The sequence below is a fragment of the Halichoeres trimaculatus genome, unplaced genomic scaffold (assembly GCF_033239565.1).
Source record: "Halichoeres trimaculatus isolate MK-OKI-2021-1 unplaced genomic scaffold, fHalTri1.1 fHalTri1_scaffold_24, whole genome shotgun sequence".
Lineage (NCBI taxonomy): Eukaryota > Metazoa > Chordata > Actinopteri > Labriformes > Labridae > Halichoeres > Halichoeres trimaculatus.
The window spans coordinates 8,323,926-8,344,584 of NW_027437202.1; the positions used below are offsets into that span (position 1 = coordinate 8,323,926).

Sequence of the window (20,659 nt, forward strand, 5' to 3'; positions counted from 1 at the left end):
TGGAGGAGGAAGGTGAGAGCAGAAAACAGGTTCACAGAGGGGGAAATCAAAATCACTCTCACACCTCAACACACACACCATAAAGGACAAGAGGAGGAAAAATAGACTGCACAGACCATCTCAAACACAAAATGCTTTGAACTCTTGACCACAAATAACATGAAACTGATAGAACAGATCCATAACACATGGGACCGCGGCGGGGGAGCCGGGTCCTGCATGTAATTGCACAAAAACCGGGGAAAGGGGGAGGCAGAATGAACTTTACCAAACCAGCTCACGTGTCCTCGAACATTGAACGGCACATTTCCGCTGAGATAAAGTAACAGCAAGTTTTCAAACAGACATTGAACACAACTGTTCCCTCGTGTGGAGGATGGACGTTTCAGAGTCTTTAAAGGCTTCTTATTGAAATACTGACTTTTTTTTTTTGCAACAAATCCAAGACTTCCTCAAATATCCTGCATTTTTTCAGTGAGCACAACAAAAGAAAGTTTTTTATAAAGTCGAGCAGAACATGATGAACACATGGAAAAGTAGGAACTCCTTAGAGGCTGAGACCTGCTGTAAAGTAGTGTGAACGAGGAGGAGAATCTCTTTTTAAAGTAGTGTAATATTTGGTTTTAAGGTTAATGATCAGGAAGAAATGTGACGTTAGTGTTGCCCTAAACGGAAAACTTTAGGTTTGTGATCTTTGACGCCGTGTTGACTATTGCACGTGATCCGATCTGTGATCCAAATACTGTTTCTACGACTGCGTTCGTTACCCATCTGCTTTTCTCTGACGGAGGAGTCTTAACAAACGCCACAGCGGAGGAGAAAGTAACCCGTGAACTGGAACATGACGAGTGTGAGGGGCTCGGAGTACACGCTCTATTATTATTCAGTTAGAAAAGAGACAAAAGAAAACAGACACATACACATATAAGGCTTGAGTTCTCAACTCTTGGTAGTATTATTGCCATCTAGCATATTTGTAAAGCTTAAAATAAATATGGAGAACTGTACATAAATAATTTACATCAATAAGCAGAACAAAAAGAAAAACACAAGGCCCCTAAAGAAGAGAAACTTCTGCTGCTCTGAGTTAGTGTTTGTCATGATAGCGCGACTCGGCGTGGAGGAGAATGACAGACGAGCATGAGGACGTGAGGAGAATCATGGGTAAACTCCACTCCTGATGAGACTCTCAGGTGAATTCGCCAGCGTCTGAGCAGCTGGAGGAGGTTTCAGAGGAACACTGACGGCTTTCTGCTGGTAAAGTTCATTCTGTTTCTTTTTTTATCCAAAACAAACGAACACTTTAACCGGCGTGAAGTGACCTTCGTAATGGAGAACTCAAAGACTCATGCCTGTTTCACTGCTGTTCCCTTACAAAACGAACCCAAAGGAAGAAACCAAACAGCACGTCTTACAGATCCTCATATAAAAGCTTTAGGCTGTATTCTTATTTATCCTATGCATGCGGCCATACACAGCCACACTTCTGAATAGAAACCAAGACATTGGTACACTTCTGCTTTGTTTTTGTACAATAAAAGATAAAATGTGCATTAGGTATGCTTGTACATGACATTGTACAATATTTACATACAATTCTTAATAGCATGAAATTTCAGGATTATCTATATACATATTGAAAATGTATCAGAAATATTTGGACTGTCTATTTTTCTTAAATATGTAAGGTAATGCTTGTAGCTTTTTTTGTTGGTTTTACTATCTTATACTAGAAAAAAATAGTTAATTCAGTGAGCTGTAGACAAACTGTTTTTGACGTTTTTCTCTACGTTTTCTTTTTTTTCTACAGTTAAAACTGTATTGGTGATTGGAATTTCCAGCACCTTCTGTGGTCAGTCATTAAGTCAAGTTGAGATCATGGAACGAGGATGTACCACTCAAAGTCCATGTGTAGCACCTGTTAGAGAGCTCAGATCGCATCAAAGGCTGATCGGACGAAGTCTCCGAAGGCTTTGAGGACGACACATTCAATGTTATCTGGAGATCTTCCTCCTCTTCGGCTTGGGGAGCTTCACCTGACGATCCCTCGATGGGATCTGAGGACAGACGGAGAGAATAATGAAATCAGAGCTGGACGCTGATGAAAGCTGTTTCCTCTCTGTGGATGTTAACACTCACTGTGCCCGACATCTTATCCAGCTCGCTCATGGCCTCGTGGATAGCAGCTTCCAAGTGATTATTCAGTTTCCCCTGTCTGTGAGAAAACAAAGACAGCAGAGTTACTCACAGGTGATGATCTGTGATCAGCCGACCCCAAACACAGCTCGGTCTTTAAATCGCTCTCCCACAGCTGAACTTACTTCAGGCCTCTTTTGGCGGCTCGATCAAGTGCCTCTAAGTCATGAGTTAGTGTTTTCAGCTTCTCTGGCTCCACCTGCACGGAGGAAGAGAAAACATCTGAGTGCACACACAAACCGTTTGGTAACAGACCGAGGAATCCAAACCAGCCAAAACAGAATTGGGCTGAATATTTTGTCCTTATCGCCAGATATTTTGGCAGCCGTGATTAGAGGAAGCTCTCATTCTGAAATGTTTTGGCAGCAGACGTGGTGAAAGTGTTTTCTGATGCCAGTGAACAAACCTGCTGCTTCCCTTCAGCCGCTCTCAGAGCTGAGGAAACTTTGTGTGCGACTCTGAAGAATCAGTGTTCATGTGTTTTTTGAAGTGTGGAGGTTTTATTTGGCTGGTGTGACACAGACAGGTGTTCACAGACAGGTTTCTCACCTTGGCCTGCTCCCGCAGCTGCATGGCAGCGCTGTGCACTTGTTCATCCCCAGCCAGCTTGGCAGGCCAGGGCGGGAAGCCCTTCAGCTGGCCCCAGACCAGCTCTCCCATGTTGAAGGTCCTGGAGCGGTAGTGGAGCAGCTCTGAGGAGGGCGAGTCCGGCTGACGCAGATCCTCCTCGCTGCTCAGACTCTTCGTGTCTGAGGGGCTGGGCGCCATGCCGTTGAAGTGGCCGTTGTAGTGGCTGTAGTCTTTGGCCGTGGCCAGGGGCCCCTCCAGGCTGGTGGAGGAGCTGGGGGACTGGTCGTCCCCTGTCAGCTCCTGCCGAGGGGGGCCCAGGACCTCCCCGTAACCCCGGGTGTTAAAGTGTGGGGTGGCGCCGTTGATGTGGGCGCAGCGCTCCACCGTTTGCTCCAGGCGTTCCTTGTAGTTCGCAGGAGTCCGGCTGCAGTTGTTGAAGCGGTAGCTGTCGTCCAGGAAAGCCTTCTCATGGGCCAGCGCCAGGCCGTGGTCGTTGGAGCCCTCGGTGGGGCAGGGAGGGGCGGGGGCCAGGCTGGCTGGTCGCTCCATGCACGGACTACTCCTCACCTGTGTGGAACACTCTAGAAACTCCTCCCCAGCCCAGGCGCTGTTGTTGGTCTGAGCATCGAAGCCTCCGCCATGTCCCTCCCCGTCCCACTGCCCCCTGGGAGTCCCGCGGCCAGGAGAGCGGAAGTACTCGTTTGCCTCGTGGCCGTCTGGAGTGCTTTTCCCTGGATCCATGTTCTTCGGACCCGGCCTCACCTGCCTCTGCCTCACCTGCTGGGTTAGCGCCTCCCCCTCCTGGTGGCCGTGCAGGACCGTGCTGACTGCTTTGGGGATGTTGACGGGCTCCCCGATGGAGGCGGTGAAGGCACTCATGGCGCTTAGTGCAGGCACCGGACTCGCCTGTGTGGTCCCGCTCACCGTGGTTGTTATGGTGACGTGCATGCCTTTGCTGGCGGCGTCCACCACAGCTCTGTAGATTGCATCCACCGACTCTGGGCCTCCACCTGGGCCCCTGTCAGAGCCGGGCGCACCTGCTGGAAGCCCCTCCCCTTGAGGCTGCTGCCCCTCAGGGAACTGTGGGTGAGGCAGCATCCCCTGCTGTGGAAACGACAACACGGTCACAAACTGGTTTATATTTCTGAACGTGTCTGAACGCTGCAGGGGTCGTCTCCTCACCTGGTAGTTCTGGTAGAGGCAGGCCATGGAGCCGGCGTTGGCGTTGTTGCCGTCTGTGAAGGCGGGGTTGTCAGAGAAGTGCTGCTGCCTCTGGTAGGCTGCGTGTGAGCTGACCCCCTGCTGCATGGCCTGGTGGACCTGCTGCTGGTACAGCTGACCTCCTGCGCTGTTCACGTGAGGCTGCATCGTGCCCATGCTGCAGCCGAGGGACGAGGAGTTTCCTGTGGAGTCAGAGAGACAAACTGTCACTACATGAATTCTCCCTCAAGCTTTTCTTTCATCACTCTCAGTTTCAGCGATACTTTTCCTCAGAGCAGTGAAATTTAAATACTGACAAATTTACAGCGCCCGATGCTAAATGAGCTGTAAAGCTGTAAACGTGTATCTGAATGGATCCTTTGAGCTCTGAAAAAAGTTGCACATTAACAATCTGTTGCAGCAGAAGTGACAGACGGACGAGCTGCCAGATGCGACGCGCACACAGACGTGTTAGTGAAGCGTGCAGGGAGCGAACATGAGCAACATACATGAAGGCCACAGATGTATCAATGAATGAAGAGAGCCCAGCAGCAACGCTGTACAGACAAAGAGGACGCAAATACGAGATCTGTGAGGCTGAACGCCGTGCGTGCGCGTGTGTGAGTGTGTGTGTGGCTGAGTGGTGACTGGAGCAGCTGGTGCGATGCTACGTCGCTGAAGGGCAGCTGTGTGTGCTCTCCATTTTTTTTCCTCCTCTTTTCTTTCTCCCTCTCCTCTCCAGCGCTAAGAGCCACGGCCTGGCCAACCCCCCCCTCCTCCTGCTGCCCACATCCTCTGCTACGGCTATGATATAGTGACGGCTGTTGCCGGGGGAGGTTGCCATGGGAACCGAGTGATGATTGGTGTGGCTGTCCACTGCCAGGAAGCTTGTTGGGGGGAGTTGGGAGGGTGGACGAGGGGGGTTACGGGGTCGGGTGGTGTGATTTTACCCTGCTGGGGGATGTGGGGGTGGTCAGCTGGGTGGCAGGAGGTCTGGGGGGGGTTACAATGAACTTTGGGGTATTTGTTGATGGCGAGGGTGAGGAGGAGGAGGAGGAGGAGAGGGCGAGGGGAGTGTTCAAAGCTTGCTAGCTGTCTGGAAACAGATGGTTAGAGGCTAATGCTAAAAAGCCAAAGAAGAGGCCACTTTCAAAGGGATCTGAGAGCTCTCAAGATCCCAAACATGTCATCCAAATTAGCTTCAAGTGTGGAGTTACATCTGCCAATAGTGGCACAATAATCTATCTGACACCAAGAGGCTGTGAGTTTTTTAAAAGCTCATGCTAACAACGCTTCAGGTTGCCCAATAAACTAGAAAGCAGAGGAAAATTTCATAATTGTTTTTTAAATTTTAGCAATTAGCTTGTGCACATTTCACCTGTTGAATGGACAATCACAAAAATTAGAGGCTGCTTCCTGACCTGCACAGATCCACCTGAATCTCAATGACCCAGAATGAATCCAAGCTAACAGGACACCTGGTGATGAGAACAGGTGGCCTGCAGCAGACCTCAGTGAGATCTCCATTATACACCATACGAGGACATATGGACGCACAATGAATACATAAACTCAAGATCTGTCTGGAACACACGGAGAAAAATGAAAAACATACACAACACACACCAATAGATGGAAAACACACACACTGTAAACACAAGTAGCGCACACACAGTCATTCAAACACAGACACGGGCCTAAACCCTCATCAAAGGCTTCGCTCTGGTCTCTATTCAGGCTCTATCGTTACTATAGCGACCATTTGCTGGGAGAAGCTCTTTAGAGCGCCCTATCTGGGCCGTTTCCCTTAAAGCGTGATCCAGATCCCATTTCCATCTTCTTACACCATTGACTGATGCTAGCAGACAAATAAAACAAAGAGAAACACTGGCTGACTGACAATTAGCCGGGCTTCCAGAGATGAGGGGCCTGCTCATTAGCTCACACGTACTGGAGGAGCCCGACTGTCTGGGCTCAGGGCCTATCACCCAGATCCTCTGATTTCACTTTTAAACAATCGGACACAGATCTTCATCCAACCCCAGAAAAAAGGGAGAGTACGCGTATTTACAGCACAGGATACACACACCTTCCTCCAGAGAGAAAGAAATAAGAGCCTTAAATTCACGTTTTATAATTCACTTAACGACGACCCGTTGTCTCACCTGCATCAGAGATGTTCTGATTACAGCTCCCATCAGCACCTCCATGTGGCATCACCACCATGTTCGAACGCCCGATACCTTGAAGGAGGGTCTGTTGTGACGGGTGGGGGCCCGGGTGGGACAGTGGTGGAGGATTAGTGTTTTGGCGTCCCAGCGGCATTCCATCAGGGCCCACCGGTCCACCTCCTGGCCCCATGGCCCCACAGTTACTCATAGAGGAGGCCTGCATCTGAGCCATCATGTCAGGAAACTGACCCTGACGAGGACCCATGTGGCCCCCAGAGGTGTCCATGCTCTGGCAGTGCTGCATGGGATCTCCAGGGCCCCGCAGCCTCTGCTGAGCCAGGAGGTTCTGCTGAGGGCCAGCAGGGACCATACCTGTGCTGTCGTTGTAGTGCAGCTGTGGCCCTCCTTGAGGACCAGACCCAGGCCCAGGACTCAGACCTGGACGATGGCTGTTCCCAGCCAGGTTGTGGGAGCTCTGGCAGCTCATGGACTGGAGGAGCTGGGCCATTGAGGTGTTAGGAGGAAGGTTTCCGAGCCGGCCCACTTTCCGAAGCTGCTCGGTGGCACTGGGCCCCTGCATGTGAGGGCCTCCCATGCCTCGTTTGTTGAGCATGCTGTAGACCATGTTGTTGCTGTTGTCGTGGTTTACAGCAGCACTGCCTGATGACTGCCTCCGTTTCCGCATGGGGTCCCTCTGCTGGGCCATGAGCTTGTCTCTGAGAGCCGCCCGGCCGCTCTGGCCCTCCGGACTGTTGAGCAGCATGGTGGAGTTTGGCGGGAGCATTGAATTTAAAGTGCTGTGTCCCTCCATGCCTCGAGGGCCGCTCATAGAGCCGGGGTGCCCACCCCCTCCTCCGTTACCACCCCCACCTGCCCCCATGCCTGCCATACCAACACCACCACCAGCCATGCCAGCAGTGCTGTTGCCAGCAGCGCTGAGTTTGTTTTGATTTGCTAGCTGTGCTTTGGCTGCGGCTGACAAGAGACTGCTGGCGGGGAAGGAAGCAGCATTTTGTTGGTTTAGGATCTGGTTGAGGGGCATCCCCAGGAGTCCTGGGTGGCCCTTCTGGGAAGCGCTGGGGGTGGCCAGAGAAGAGGATGACGACGAGGAAGAGGTGGGCGAGTACATGGGGTTGCTGTGCTGCTGAGGGCCAATCGAGTTCCCCATCCCTGGCAGCAGCTGGGAGTCTTTGAACTGGTGATGTTGGTCAGATTTGTTGGTGGAGGGGCTGGAAGGCATGGCTGGCCTGGGAGATCCCATCGCTGACCTGGGGGAGCGTGGAGGGACCTTCATAGTGCCACATGGGGCCTGGTGCCCCGAGGGCATTGCAAAATTCCCGTGATCAGAGGAGGTGGAGGATGAGCGTGAGCGATGGGGAGAGGCCTCCATCCTCCCAAGAGCGGGCCCGGCCATGTGGACAGGGGAAGTGACAGGAGAGGGGGACATGGAGGATGCTGGACCCCCTTGTTGAGTCCTTTGAACGTGGCCACCATGTCCCACAGGCCCAGGCTTTACTGTGGGTAAAGGTAAGTTGCTTGGCAAGGGAACGATGACTGGAGGGGGGATGTTTACATTCATCATTGGTACCTGAGAGTGGATGTTAGGCTGGAAGTTGGAGGGGTTTGGGGCATTGTTGGGGGGCTGGCTGACTGGTTTGCTGGGGATGGGGTCCAGGATGCCTAAGGGGTCTTTTTCAGAGGTCAACTGCCGTTTCTGAAGGGCACAGGATGGTGGTATGGATGAAGGAGGCGGTACGGGATGCACAGGGGGCTGTGTTTTATGGTGAAACGCTGCACGGGAAATATCCATACCAGGGGGGAAGTTCCCTCGCGGCATGTTCATGTTCATGACAGGGCTTTTGGCAGTGGCCGTCGGAGAAAGGGGCGTGCTAGTCCTCCCTGTCATGGCACAGGATGGCTGGCCTGCAGGGGAGCCATGAAGCATTATACTGGGAGGGGAAAGAGGCGTCCTGGTGTTTCCATGGATGGAGACTGAGCCTGGACTCCCAGCTCCTGGAAACCCACAAGGATTGGTCCTTGGAAAGCCCTCAGGGCTGCCTAGAGTGTCCGCACTGGGAGACTGTGAGCCTTCTCCATACAGCTTAGCACTGGAGGGAGGTGGACTCAGCATTCCTCCATACCCGACTCTGTATGGGGATTTGGGTCCTGGCTCCCCACTGCTCATCCTCTGCTGCCTGGAGTACCCAGAGTAGAGCTCAGGCTGCTGGGCTCCACCCATCTCCTGGGGTGGATACAGCCTCTGCTGCTGCTGCTGCTGCTGTCCTGCTGCCATCATCATCTTGAAGGGATTCTTGCAGTCTGGGCCGACAGCATTGGGGAGGCCATCGTGGGGTTTAGTCCTTATTGCTCGTTGAGTCGTGGAATGCGCAGAGACCACAGATGATGTACCTGGAGTGGAAACACATAAATGACCTGATTATATTTAAATCACAAAAAGACGAGTTGTTAATGAGAAGACCAGATAAACGTGAACTCGTACCTCCTCCTGGGCTGGTCAGCGTCAGAGGTGGGTGCGTCTCCATGCTCTTGTGCAGCGTGGCCACAGCCAGAAGCTTCCTCTTGTGAATGCAGAGTTTGGTGACATCTTCATCTGCTTTCACATCCTCCGCTGTCCTCTGCTTGACAGCCGCCCCAGGGTCGAAGTTGAACACCTGAAAGATACACGACATGATGTATACACAGTCGATTTTTCTCAGGAGGAATTTGTTGCATGTGTTAATGTCTCAAATAAACAATCAATCGTAAGTTTACACAGCCTGATAATGTCCCGATGAGACTCGTGACAAATTTAGCTTCAAGAAGGATAATCGGTCGAATTACCCCGAGTAACGCAATACTGTGGGCTCCTTAGGGCCCCTGACATTCGTAGTTTGGTCGTCCACACAGATCAGCAGAAGTGTGAAGCTTATTTTATTCCATACATTACTGATCAGAGAGTGGAGAGGTGGATTACGCGGCAGGAGAGCTTTCTCTGAACATTTTATATCCTTGTTCTGGCGTGAAAACTGCTCACTTTTGGAGTTCATTGTGACGTTAATTCAAGCTGACCACAGCCGCCGCCGCCGCGCTCCGTGAAGGATGAAACTACAAACTTTTACAGCCACCTTTTCAAGTCGTCAGAGGTGACCGTCTGATCAATTTCTGCACAAACAAAAGCATCGCTTTTAACAATAGCCTGTCAGAGGATGGTTTAACCTTGGGTTGGCTAGTGTGACATCATTTCCTTCTCTCAGACGTGTTTATTTGCTCTCAGAAAATGTCAAATAAGAAAAGTGTCCTTTCTTGAGAGTAGGACATGTTGAGGAGCTGTAGGGAGCTGGGTTCGACTCCAAACTAAACCCAAAACTTCATCTTCTAATGCAAACATAAAAACCTGGTTCATACTGTTCTCATCTTTAAGTGAACAGCTGATGAATAAAGCACGACCAGAACCACGCACTAACATGTCTAAAGGTTTGCTGACAGGTTTAACCCTGTACAGCTCTTTGTTTGCGTGTAATATTTAGGTCAACAGTGTTTTGATTCACTTTACAGATTGGCACTTCCATCTCCTGGAGCCTGAGTAAAGAGGCAGCTGTAAACTCTCCACAGGACTGCTGTGTTTTAAATCAATCAGGATGAAAAAAATTACCTTGTGGAGGATGAGTGGGCACTCAAGGCCACATTTGCAGGTTCCATCTGTCAGCAGGTAGGTCTTCACCTGCTCCAAGCTGGACAGCAACGAGCCACTGGGACTGCAGAGAGAAGGTAACAGTTTGAGAGACGTAAAGAGACTCCAGCTGGTGTGTCTGCACGTGACGGACACTTCTTCTAAAATGCATCTATACCGCTGAAGTGCTCCGGGACATTTTATGCAGAAACATTACAAAGGTTTCATTCTCCCAACACAGATTTATCCCTGACTCAGAGGAGGGAAAGCGGTGCACTGTGGAATTCTGCGCTGACAGACACACAAATGATTTTTTAAGGTGGGTTAGCAGCTGCTTGAGGCAGGCTTGGCTGCAGGTTTTACAGGCTTGCAACCGTGAAATCAAAAGGTAAAATCCTCCCACTCAACAGAGCTTCACTACAGAGGAATTCATCCAGCTGTATGAATTACAGTAACAATAGGAAACAGTTTTAGGAGCTATGTAGGACAGGAAACCAGCAAATGAACAGGTACATTTTAGATACAAGTCAAAACTTTCTACACGGCTTTATCTTGAATGTATGACCAGGAAAATTTAAGGACTGAGACTGAGGAATAAGAATGAGATGAGAAGGTCACTGTGGCAATAAAGCAGGTTTCCCTCATGAGATTTAAGAAAGCCATTAGTGCTTAAAAATGTTAAAGAAGTCTCAGGAGAAACGTTTCAAACTGCCCATCAACAAAGAGAGAACAGTGTGTACCATCTGCTGATCCTGTCAAACCCATAACGTGGTGGGTTGACATAACAACCGGTGGGTGAATCATCAGTCATAGAAAATATGAACAGTTGGACATCACTGCAGCAAATGCACACTTTCAGTGTAAAAACAACCCCGAGCGTATACATGTGTGCAGTGACAGTACCAGGCCACGGTCACAGAAGTAGACAGGATTCTTTCCAACCCCCAAAATAAACCTGACACCAGCCAACTGCTTTGGTTCATTGTGGCTGGTAAACACACGTGCTGGGGTTCAGATGCCAGGAAGGACACCAACTTCCAGTCTGCAAGACTTGATGACTGCTGGAGGATCCAACTCATTAGACACTCTCTCCTCAGTTTCGTCTTAGGGGGTCGATCATGTAGTTTAACAGTTGGATTTTACATTTGCAGCCCAATAAATTTAAATTAAATATGCTGATGGATCTTCTCGTATTACTTTTATTCTACCCGCTGCGCTGAAATCTTTCTTACCTTACATACACGACCCCTCCACCGTGCTCCGCCTTGCGCTGCCAGCCGATGGGGACCTGGACAGGGACGACCTGCCGCTCATCTCCCGCGTCACAGTCCTTTCCGCCATTCATTGCTCCGCTGGTTTTACGCTCGACACCTCAGAGGGACATATATCAGACATCAACCAGTGTCTTCGAAATGCACGTCATGTTCGTCTTCCAAAGCCGTGGTGGTGGTGGAGGAGGTGGGAGGGTTGTAGAGACGGGTAGAGCTGCAGGATTTCGCTTCAATGAGGGACTCTGCTCTCAGGTGGAGCTGATGGGGGGGTGGGTTTTTAGGGTAGGGTGAGGCGAGCTCACGACAGACCCTACCCTTCGAGCTGCTTCATGGTTACGGGGCTGAAAGGTGTGTGGACTTCCATTACTGCATCTTGTCTGATAGAGAGAGTATCAGAAACGTCTTTTAATTATAGTGTTTAACCATTTGTCCGATGGGATGTCTCAGAAACAGTTCCTCAGTCAGATAACGAGAGAGTGTTCAACATATTGGTTCCCAAACGTGGTTGGGTAGTGGTATTCCCATGGTTCCTGTGGTGGGAGAGGAAAGAGGACATGAATGAGTGGTTAATGTTAACAGTTAGGTAGCTGCAAAACCCTCTGTGAGATGACTACAGACTGCTGTTGAGTGTTTTGGAGATTTATAATCCGATGTTAGTCAAAGTGGAGTCCCTGGATCATATTTCATTGTCTACACTGAGCCTAAGGCAAGACATGCCCACCTAGGAAGCCCCTTGTGTTGTTTTAATGCAGATCTGAATGCCTGCAGATGAACAGCTTATAATACTGCACAGGAGTCATTTTGGCATCTTAGTAGCAGGGATGTTAATCATAAATGTACAACTACAATACCTTTTGCTTCAAATATTTGATATTGCAATTTTTTAGCCATTATTTTGATCATAAATAATAGTATCAGAGTGCAATGCCCCGGAATAAACCAAGATTTCTGTTATAGAAACAAATTCTTTCATCAATTTTTGCAGCAGCGTGGATAGCTTTGTTTTCACACTAAAATATTGGCAGTATTTCTCCCCTCGTCTCTCAGACAGAGAATTTCAAACACCGCTATGAGCCCATCAAAGCTGTTAAATCGGGCTGAACTCTGTACGTGAGTGAAGGAGCTTCATGCAAAGCCTCCTCTCAGCCGCCGGTGCTGCTGACTCATAACTGCCCTGTGAGCTGCTGAGACCAAACCCAGTGACACCACCACAGAGGAAGAGAGGTACCCGTGGCACAGTAAAAAACAAGGCAGCAGCACTTAAACGTACGCTGTTTATCTGGAAATACACACAGCAGCAATAGTCGCACCTCATCATCTCAGGAGAGGTGCGTCGTGTCCTATCACAACCAGCACATCATTAAAATCTCATTTCCCACAAGTCCATGTTTAGAAAATGCAGAGGTAACTGATAAAAGCATCAGTCCTTTTGTTACATTAACACTGAAAGGAAAATCTTATTTCACCAGGAGAGCTAAATGCAGAATTGTGATGTACGAGCATCTCTGGCTGTGACTAATGTTTAACCTTGATTTCCAAAAGATTTCAATCATGTATGTTGTCTTTTTGTTTGCTCACATCAGAAAGACGGAGGGAGGGCTAAAAGGCAGAGGTGAAATGCAGCAATAGTCCTGGATCAGATTCAAATCAGTCATTTTGATTAAAAATTATATTTGGATTTCAGCCAAATGATTTCATCTCAACCTTTGGCAAAGCTACTGCCCTTAAATCTGCCACCCTGCTAATGTGAAAGCACAATTTTGAAACTCAAATCTAACCATTCAACGGCCCCTCTCCTCACACTGTTTCCCAACAAAGGTCTAAATTAAATATATGGCACCTACAAATCTGTCAGGTAGAGTTTTTAATAGTTTTCTGACTTTTTGCTTATACCTCTCAGAGCAAATGGTTAATTGCTGCAGGTAAGCTATAGCAAACATATGCGTCCAGTTACATGTCAGAGCCAGAGTCTTCAGATATATTGTTTGCAAAAATTAAATTGTGCCAAAAGACAACAGCCATGACAGGGATGCACAGAGATTTAATCCACAGGACGCCCCTGAAGTGACTCATGGTTATGAAAAAAGAAAACAGTTACAAGTGATCGTTGACTGCGCCGATTTCTAACGTGATTTCAATCCTACTGTTGCTTTTCTCTCTTTGCCAAAGCCTGAAGATGTTCGTGACTCTGGAAGCCAAAGTTACACAAGGATACTGAAATGTTAAAAAGTCCCAATCCTGCACTGCGGATGTTTCAATGTATCTGCAAGTTTATTCAGGAGAGGGCACAAAGAATTGTTGTCACCGTTATTCCACCATCAAAAATACAGGGGAGAAATGTTTTTATAAATGACAAAATGTGTATTATGGAGTTTACTGCAAAGTCACTGAGGTCTGTGATTTGAGACAAGACTACAAAACAGAGCGCACGTCATACATTTGTCGCACAGAGGAAGGTTAATCCGACCTTATCATAAATATACAAAAGCGTATCCCATTTTTCTTCCCGACAAAACATTCAACACATATTTGGAGAGGAGGGAGCAATCTTTGGCCCGGTGTTTTGATGGGAATGCTACACAGCTTGGACTAAATCCAGCTGCTAACTTCATGCAGTCAGTGTGGAACAAGAAGAGAAGTTAATGCAGTGAAAGACATAAATACAGAAGACTTGCAGCAGTGCAGTCTCTGAAAGAGAAAATGCTTTGATTAGAAATCGCTTCAACATGACATATAGAAGCTCAGCCAAAGGTTCAGTAACTAAATTTGCAGAGCATTAAGACTGGATGCTTACGTAAATGAAAATACTCTTAGTATTTAAATCTGAGGAATATGTGCAAATGACTACAATCATACCGTCATGGACCCGTAACGGTACAATAAGACTGGTCACCCAGGAAAAAAGTGTAGTTCTGTCTCAGCTGGAGCAGAACGTACGGACGTGGACCACTGTCCCATGTTTGCCCGTCATCCTTTGCACACCGCTTGCTCCTTTAGATCTAATTGAGCGAAAATGACAGACAACGGCATTAAGGGCGAAGAAGGACAGCAAGATGATTTTGACACTTTCGATGCTCCAGCAGCTTGTAAATCCGACACATGGAAGCATTTGGGAGTTCTCGTGTCAAGATTTAAGATAGGACAAACAAAAAAAAATAATATGCACACACCACCAGGCTGCAGAGACGTAAACGCTGGGGAATACATGAAATATGTGAAGCCACTTGGGAAACAGTAATGGCAAAATGATTTGATAAAATAAAATAAAAATATTCTGCCTGGCCAAAGGCCTCTGAATGATGTTTTTACAGCCTCAGGCCCCCACAATGATACCTTTTTGTTTAATAGATAGCACAATCTTTGCTTTTTTGGTGAATTTATACATGCATTTGATGCCGTCAACCTGGTGCAGGATCTTGAATACTAGTATTTTGTGAAAGTGCAAAAAGCATGGACTGTTCCTGAAGTACAATCCTGGGTATGATAGAAAATTATATATATAAATTTATAAGACTTCACCTGTGCAGCATCAAAATGGTACAGTCTCCTCTTATTACACCTCAGATCTACAGATATAAAGCACTTTTCTTTTAGCACTGAGATTAAACCCATTAATTCTCAACCTAGCATCTAATTCTTGCTGTAACCCCTTGTAGCAGGCTAGGGCTAGCTTTGAGAGTAAATTAGCCATATTGTCCTGCAGCAGCCTTCAAAGTTGACAGCTGCACAAGTTAGCTACGCTGCTACCAACATGACAGGACTTTTCCCTTAATTCCGACAACCTGACAACAGCTTGTGTACACAACCAAAGCAACCCTAGGTGCTTGGATGTTAGATAATAGCAAATTAGCCTTGTGAACATTAGCCAGACTTGTCTATCAACTGTGCCAAGTACTGCTTTATTAACGTTTTAGTAAGAGTAATATGACGATATTTGTTATTTATTCTACTCCCGGGTGACACATGCATCTTTAACTCAACAGTCTGTGGGCATCTGTGATAAAAAGTGACCGTGTCAACATCTGAGATCTGCTTGTCTGACTGTCCTTTTTGATGCATTGGACACAGCATCTCAGTTAGCTTTGGGGTTAGCACTCTGAGCGTCAGCTGTCTACCGTTAGTTAGCTAGCCTGCTAGCTTGTTGTAACGAAAATGAATTAGAGGGCGAGCTCGGCTACGCTAATAACGTTTTAGTAACTAATCAACGAATGGTAACCGGACCCGTGCACGTAGAGGGCAATCGGGACTTGTTCCGACTTCAAATTGTCGAAGTAAAAGGCAGCTAGGCCCGCGTTAGGGTTTCGAGCCAAGGGGCCAGGCCAGGCCAGGCCAGGCCAGGGCCGAGTTAGCACGGGTTAGCCTAGCATGCTAACTAACAGCCGTTGCGTTTGCAGAGAGAGAGCGAAGAAGAAGAGAGACACTAACGTTTCTGTCTGCGTCAAATTGTACCGTTAACACGCCGATCTTACCTGGGCAACCCCGAGAATGCACACCGGAGCTAAAACGGTGAAGTATGAAGGCATTAGTGCGTTTCTGAGCTAAATAAAAATAAGGATAAGAAGCCTACCCATTAGTTCTCTGCCTCTGCTGGTTCTCCTACACTGGGATATTGGAAATGATGGAGAGAGGCACTGCGCGTGCGCGGCTGGAGAAGGCAGCAGATGGGAGAGGTGATGCACAGTTACCTCCAGAGCTCACACACACAAGGTCTGCAGGGTAAAAGTCAGGGCTGGAAAAAAAAAAAATTAAACAAAAGTTACATTAATACCACTTTACTCAGGTAGAAACCACACAACCAATCTATTAAAACGTTGTTTTAATATAACAACCTTACCAGCATTTGAAATGTTGACCAGGGTGATGTTATTGAATATTTTGCAACATTTTAGTCAGTGTTGCAAAGTGTAACACTTTCCAAAATAAAACACTTCAAAAAGTCAAAGTCCCGAGTCCAAAAATTGCCAAAACTACACTCAATGGCTCATAAAACTGTAATATCTCAATATTAGTCAATGGTATTGGGTAATAACAGTGAGGCTTATTATGTCAACAAAAATATCTACTACCTGAGTGCAAATTTTTTTTAGGAGGGATGTAATTGTTTGCTCTTTACTGTATTCCATCAGATATTATTACGAAATGATTAAATATCAAAAAATGAGAACATCATAAGGTAAAAAAAAACAACTTAATTAATGCTTTATAAACGATGTGTGTCATGTGAATACCAGCAGTTCAGTCATGAAAACTGAAAGCAAATTGGTGTAAAATGCTTGATTATTTTGTGTGAAGGTCAAACCTGAAGAGAAACTGAACTAATTCAGTGTACATGGCTGCTGTAAAATGAACTGCTTCATGCTTTTTTTAAGGAGCAAATACAATGCTAAATTTGACAGTAGAGGGTTGTATTTTAATATAATGTGACAGGCTTAATGTGTGCTTTGATAAGAGTAATTTTTGTGTGACAGCTGGCTGTTTATTGTTCCTTTTCTTTTCTTTTTTTTTCAGAAAATAAGATGTATTTAAAGAGTTTTGTGTTTGTTATTGGTTAACGTCTTACCCCTGAATAATGAATATAAATTTAAATCTAGATAATATAACACTCAAAAAGGTAATTTCTATCGTATTTATTTTTCTTATGAGCTGGCTTACGCTATATGTGACGTTTGTTTCCCTCAGCCAATCAGACACGGAGAATCACTCAAAGCAGGAAGTCGTCATTGCTCCCGAAGCAGTATTCCCGCGAAGATTGAGACGTCTGTGCCTGAAGTACTGCTTTTTGAAGGTATTATTTTATTCTCACGTATTTATTTCTCATAAACACACTTACCAAAATGTAAATACTTTATATAAGTAATCTTAGTCTGATCCGTTTAAGCGTACACTTTGTTTTTTTGTCTGCAAGCCTCTGTTTCAGTGCGGAGGATAAGGGCTACCGATCCCTATTTGCGAAAAACAGCAGACTATATGCTTCTCTCTTTGGGGATACAATTTATGCTCTGATCATTGTAAATTTAAGTGATTTTAAATATTGACAAGTCGCTCTTTCATTCGGCATACACCCCGTTCACGTAGGCCATTGGTGATTGTTTATTAGAGCACACCTATCATGACTTTCACGTTGAGATGCTGTGTACAAAAATACTGCAGCAGTTTTAATTATCTTGGGGTGTAATTTAAAATCTAAAACATGTGGGCTCTGCAAATTTCACGTACCCTCACCAATGCAACATATGTTTTGTGGTTTAGAGTCCCATCGACATGAGTAAGAGGAAAGTGAAGGACGTCCATATGCCTGTTGGAGAATGCATCACACAGGTTTGACTGATTCTTTATTTATAATATATATTTATTGTTTTTTTTTTCACTTTATATCTAATTTCGTTGTAATTACTTTTTGAATCTTTATTTTCAGGTTCAGGAGATTTTAAGGGAGAGATTTTGCCAACAGAAGCTCCCTGACAAGCCAGAGGGAGTGGAAGCTCAACAAAAGTAAGTTTATTTTATCAATGATGGTGGAAAAGCTTGGAAAATGGAACTATTTTAACCAAGAAATAGACAATATGAGAAAAAAATCCCTCATTTTCAAAATAAAAGCTCTAGGGCAAGCTGTTAACTGTAATGAAGAGACTATCTCAGGTTCAGTGTAAGTTACAGTGACCCAGTTCGCTCATGGCAGACAGCTCTGTCCCAGTTTGGAGCTCCAAGTTCCCAACAGACTTGAACACAACCTGTGCATCCTAAATAGTAAAATTTAGACATGAAAGATTCAGTCATTTACTCTCACAAGATTGTGCTGTAATTATAAACAATAGAATACTTTATTTGCAGCAATGCATTATGGGTATTTTAGTCATAACACTGTTTTTGCAGACACCTCCTGGAGCTGCTGAAGCGGACGGCTGTCCACGGGGAGAGTAACTCTGTGCTAATCGTTGGGCCCAGGGGAGCAGGAAAAACAATGGTAAGCCTCCACAGTGATGGTTAAATAAAAAAAAGCAGATATGATGATGAATCGTCCTGAAGTGTGTTTTACATCCTTGGAGGGATGAGTTGTCTGATGCCGTTTGTGTTTTGTGTGCAGCTGCTGAAGTGTGTGTTGAGGGATCTGCTGGAGGAAAAAGAAGTCCAGAAAAACCTGCTGCAGGTTCACCTCAACGGTACAGACTCACTCACAGACCTGGAGCTCTTTCTGAATGATTCAAGAACCTAAAGACTACATCCCTCACTTCTGAATCTTGTTCTACAGGTCTCCTGCAGACTGACGACAGAATAGCGCTCAAAGAAATAACACGGCAGCTCAATCTAGAAAACGTTGTTGGTGACAAAGTGTTTGTAAGTCTTTTACACAAAAGTTAATCAACATTTTTTGTGGTGAGTTATGTCACAGAGCTTCTGTTTTTATTTTCAGGGCAGTTTTGCAGAAAATCTTGCTTTCCTGTTAGAAGCTTTGAAGAAGGGTAAGACATAATTCTTGATGTTATGGTATGAGCTAGTTGCCATGTTTGAGTGTTTTCGGGATCTTCTCTCCAGGTGATCGCAGCAGCAGCCGCCCCGTGTTGTTCATCCTGGATGAGTTCGACCTGTTTGCCCACCACAAGAACCAGACTCTTCTCTACAACCTGTTTGACGTCTCTCAGTCTGCCCAGGCTCCCATCGCTGTGGTGGGCGTCACCTGCAGACTGGTGAGTCTCAGTCAACCATCCAGATCCTTACAGATGAAACATTTCCTCCTCAGTTTGACATTCTGTGGTTGGTTTGTTTTCTCCAGGATGTTCTGGAGCTGTTGGAGAAACGAGTGAAGTCGCGGTTTTCTCACCGTCAGATCCACCTGCTGAGCAGTCTGACGTTCCCTCAGTACCTGGAGCGAGTTCAGACTCAGCTCAGCCTGCCAGGCGACTTCCCTGATGAAAAGTTTGCTCAGGACTGGAACTCCAGTGTGAAGGTGACGAGAGCAACAGATCATACTTTAGGTGTTTTGTTCGTAGTAAAGTCTCACTGAACTTCTCTCTTATTTCTCAGACTCTGTGTGAAGACAAATCAGTTGAAGAAGTTTTGCAAAGACACTTCAACTCGAGCAAAGACTACCGGACGATGCACATGCTGCTGGTAAAACTCTCCTCATCTAAAAAATATCAAAACGATTGGACTTCTTTCTCCTGCAAATTAACTTCTGTTGGAGTCTGCATGGTAAATATTCAGTTTGTTTCTTTCCAAGTATCAGTTTTGTGTTTTTTTTTATTGCCAGATGTTGTGTCTGAGTCGTGTTTCAGTTTCCAAACCCACCATCAAACCTGCAGACGTGCTGGAGGCCAGCAGAATGTGTTGCAGCGACGCCAAAGCCAACATGCTGCACGGTGAAAATGAAAACCTCGTAGCAGAGTTTGGTTCCATTTCACAACTCATTTCTAATCTGTTAATATTTGTGTTTGTGCAGGTTTGTCCATCTTGGAGCTGTGCCTCATCATCGCAATGAAACACCTCAACGACATCTATGAAGGAGAGCCGTTCAACCTGCAGATGGTTCACAACGGTAAAGATAAATCAACAACATGTATTTAAGAAGGAGCTCTGCTGATCGAATGTTAAAACAAGTTTGTACTTTTTTTTTTCAGAGTTCAAGAAGTTCCTGCACCGAAAGACGAGCTCCATGTACCACTTTGAGCAGCCTGTCATAATGAAGGTCTGTTTTTAACTTTTGAAAAGCCTCAGACCTAAACAAACAGTCAATATTTCAATAACTTCAGATAAAAACATCCATAATTACAGACTTGACTTTGGTTGTTCACTCACATGTCCACAGGCCTTCGAGCACCTGCAGCAGCTGGAGCTGATCCGACCCATCGACGGCTCCTCGGCCAAAACTCAGAGGGAGTACCAGCTGATGAGACTCATGCTTGACCACGGTCAGATCATGGAAGCTCTGCAGAAGTACCCACAATGCCCCACTGACGTCAAACAGTGGGCCATGTCAGCATTCGGCTAGGACTCCAAGAACATGGCATGAACTGTGTTTTTCTTACATAGCGATGAAATGAAATCCAGCACAAGGACTGAATTTAGCCAGTCTACATCCAAAACAACACGGCCTGCAGACGGCCACACTCTGGAATCTGCACCATGAATCTTTTTTATGTATTTAACACAAATGTCAAGCTAATTATGAAATTAAAGCTTAAATTAAAATGCAGGTTATGTGTGAAGCATCCATTCTTGCAATGATAAAGTGATGGAGCTGCTGAATGCTGCCCTCCTGTGGCCGGATCATGCAGTACATCTAATCCTGGATAGAAATGCAGAAATCCCTCTGTCGATATTTTGATTTGTGGATTGTAGCTGGTAATAGAGCAGAACATCTAATCCTTACACACCTTTGATCGGTCATGATGGCTCATGCTGACATCCGTGACCTTTTCTCTTAAATCGTAGACAAACATTTGAACATGCTGAACATATGTGCAGTTAACAGATGTATAAATAACGTGCAGAGGAATCAGGACATGTTTGGGGCTTAGCGCAGCATCTTTTTGTCCAAACTGAGTCCTGCAAAGACTTTTCAGCTTCTAATTTCACATCCTGCT

General features: G+C 46.3%; 2 protein-coding genes across 3 annotated transcripts; one reads left to right on the forward strand and one right to left on the reverse strand.

The window, feature by feature from the left end:
- Positions 1 to 408: 408 nt before the first annotated feature.
- On the reverse strand, positions 409 to 15,769 carry mbd5 (methyl-CpG binding domain protein 5). 2 transcript variants are annotated; one of them, XM_074664246.1, is made up of 10 exons: positions 15,646 to 15,769; positions 11,040 to 11,608; positions 9,790 to 9,892; positions 8,638 to 8,809; positions 6,132 to 8,546; positions 3,949 to 4,169; positions 2,746 to 3,870; positions 2,322 to 2,395; positions 2,140 to 2,215; positions 409 to 2,057 (listed from the first exon to the last, which is right to left on the reverse strand). In XM_074664246.1, the coding sequence occupies exons 2-10, from the start codon at positions 11,150 to 11,152 to the stop codon at positions 1,995 to 1,997; spliced, it is 4,362 nt and encodes a 1,453-aa protein (XP_074520347.1). In that variant the 5' UTR covers positions 11,153 to 11,608; positions 15,646 to 15,769; the 3' UTR covers positions 409 to 1,994. The 2 variants fall into 2 exon arrangements, with proteins under 2 accessions (XP_074520347.1, XP_074520348.1); XM_074664247.1 differs by having other exon boundaries at positions 15,548 to 15,677.
- Positions 15,770 to 16,757: 988 nt separating this feature from the next.
- orc4 (origin recognition complex, subunit 4) lies at positions 16,758 to 20,229 on the forward strand. Its single transcript, XM_074664255.1, has 14 exons — positions 16,758 to 16,863; positions 17,328 to 17,396; positions 17,494 to 17,570; positions 17,952 to 18,042; positions 18,163 to 18,238; positions 18,328 to 18,413; positions 18,490 to 18,538; positions 18,612 to 18,763; positions 18,850 to 19,023; positions 19,101 to 19,187; positions 19,327 to 19,435; positions 19,516 to 19,611; positions 19,694 to 19,761; positions 19,882 to 20,229. Exons 2-14 carry the CDS (start codon positions 17,340 to 17,342, stop codon positions 20,062 to 20,064), a joined length of 1,305 nt encoding a protein of 434 aa, XP_074520356.1. The 5' UTR covers positions 16,758 to 16,863; positions 17,328 to 17,339; the 3' UTR covers positions 20,065 to 20,229.
- The last annotated feature ends 430 nt before the right edge of the window (positions 20,230 to 20,659 follow it).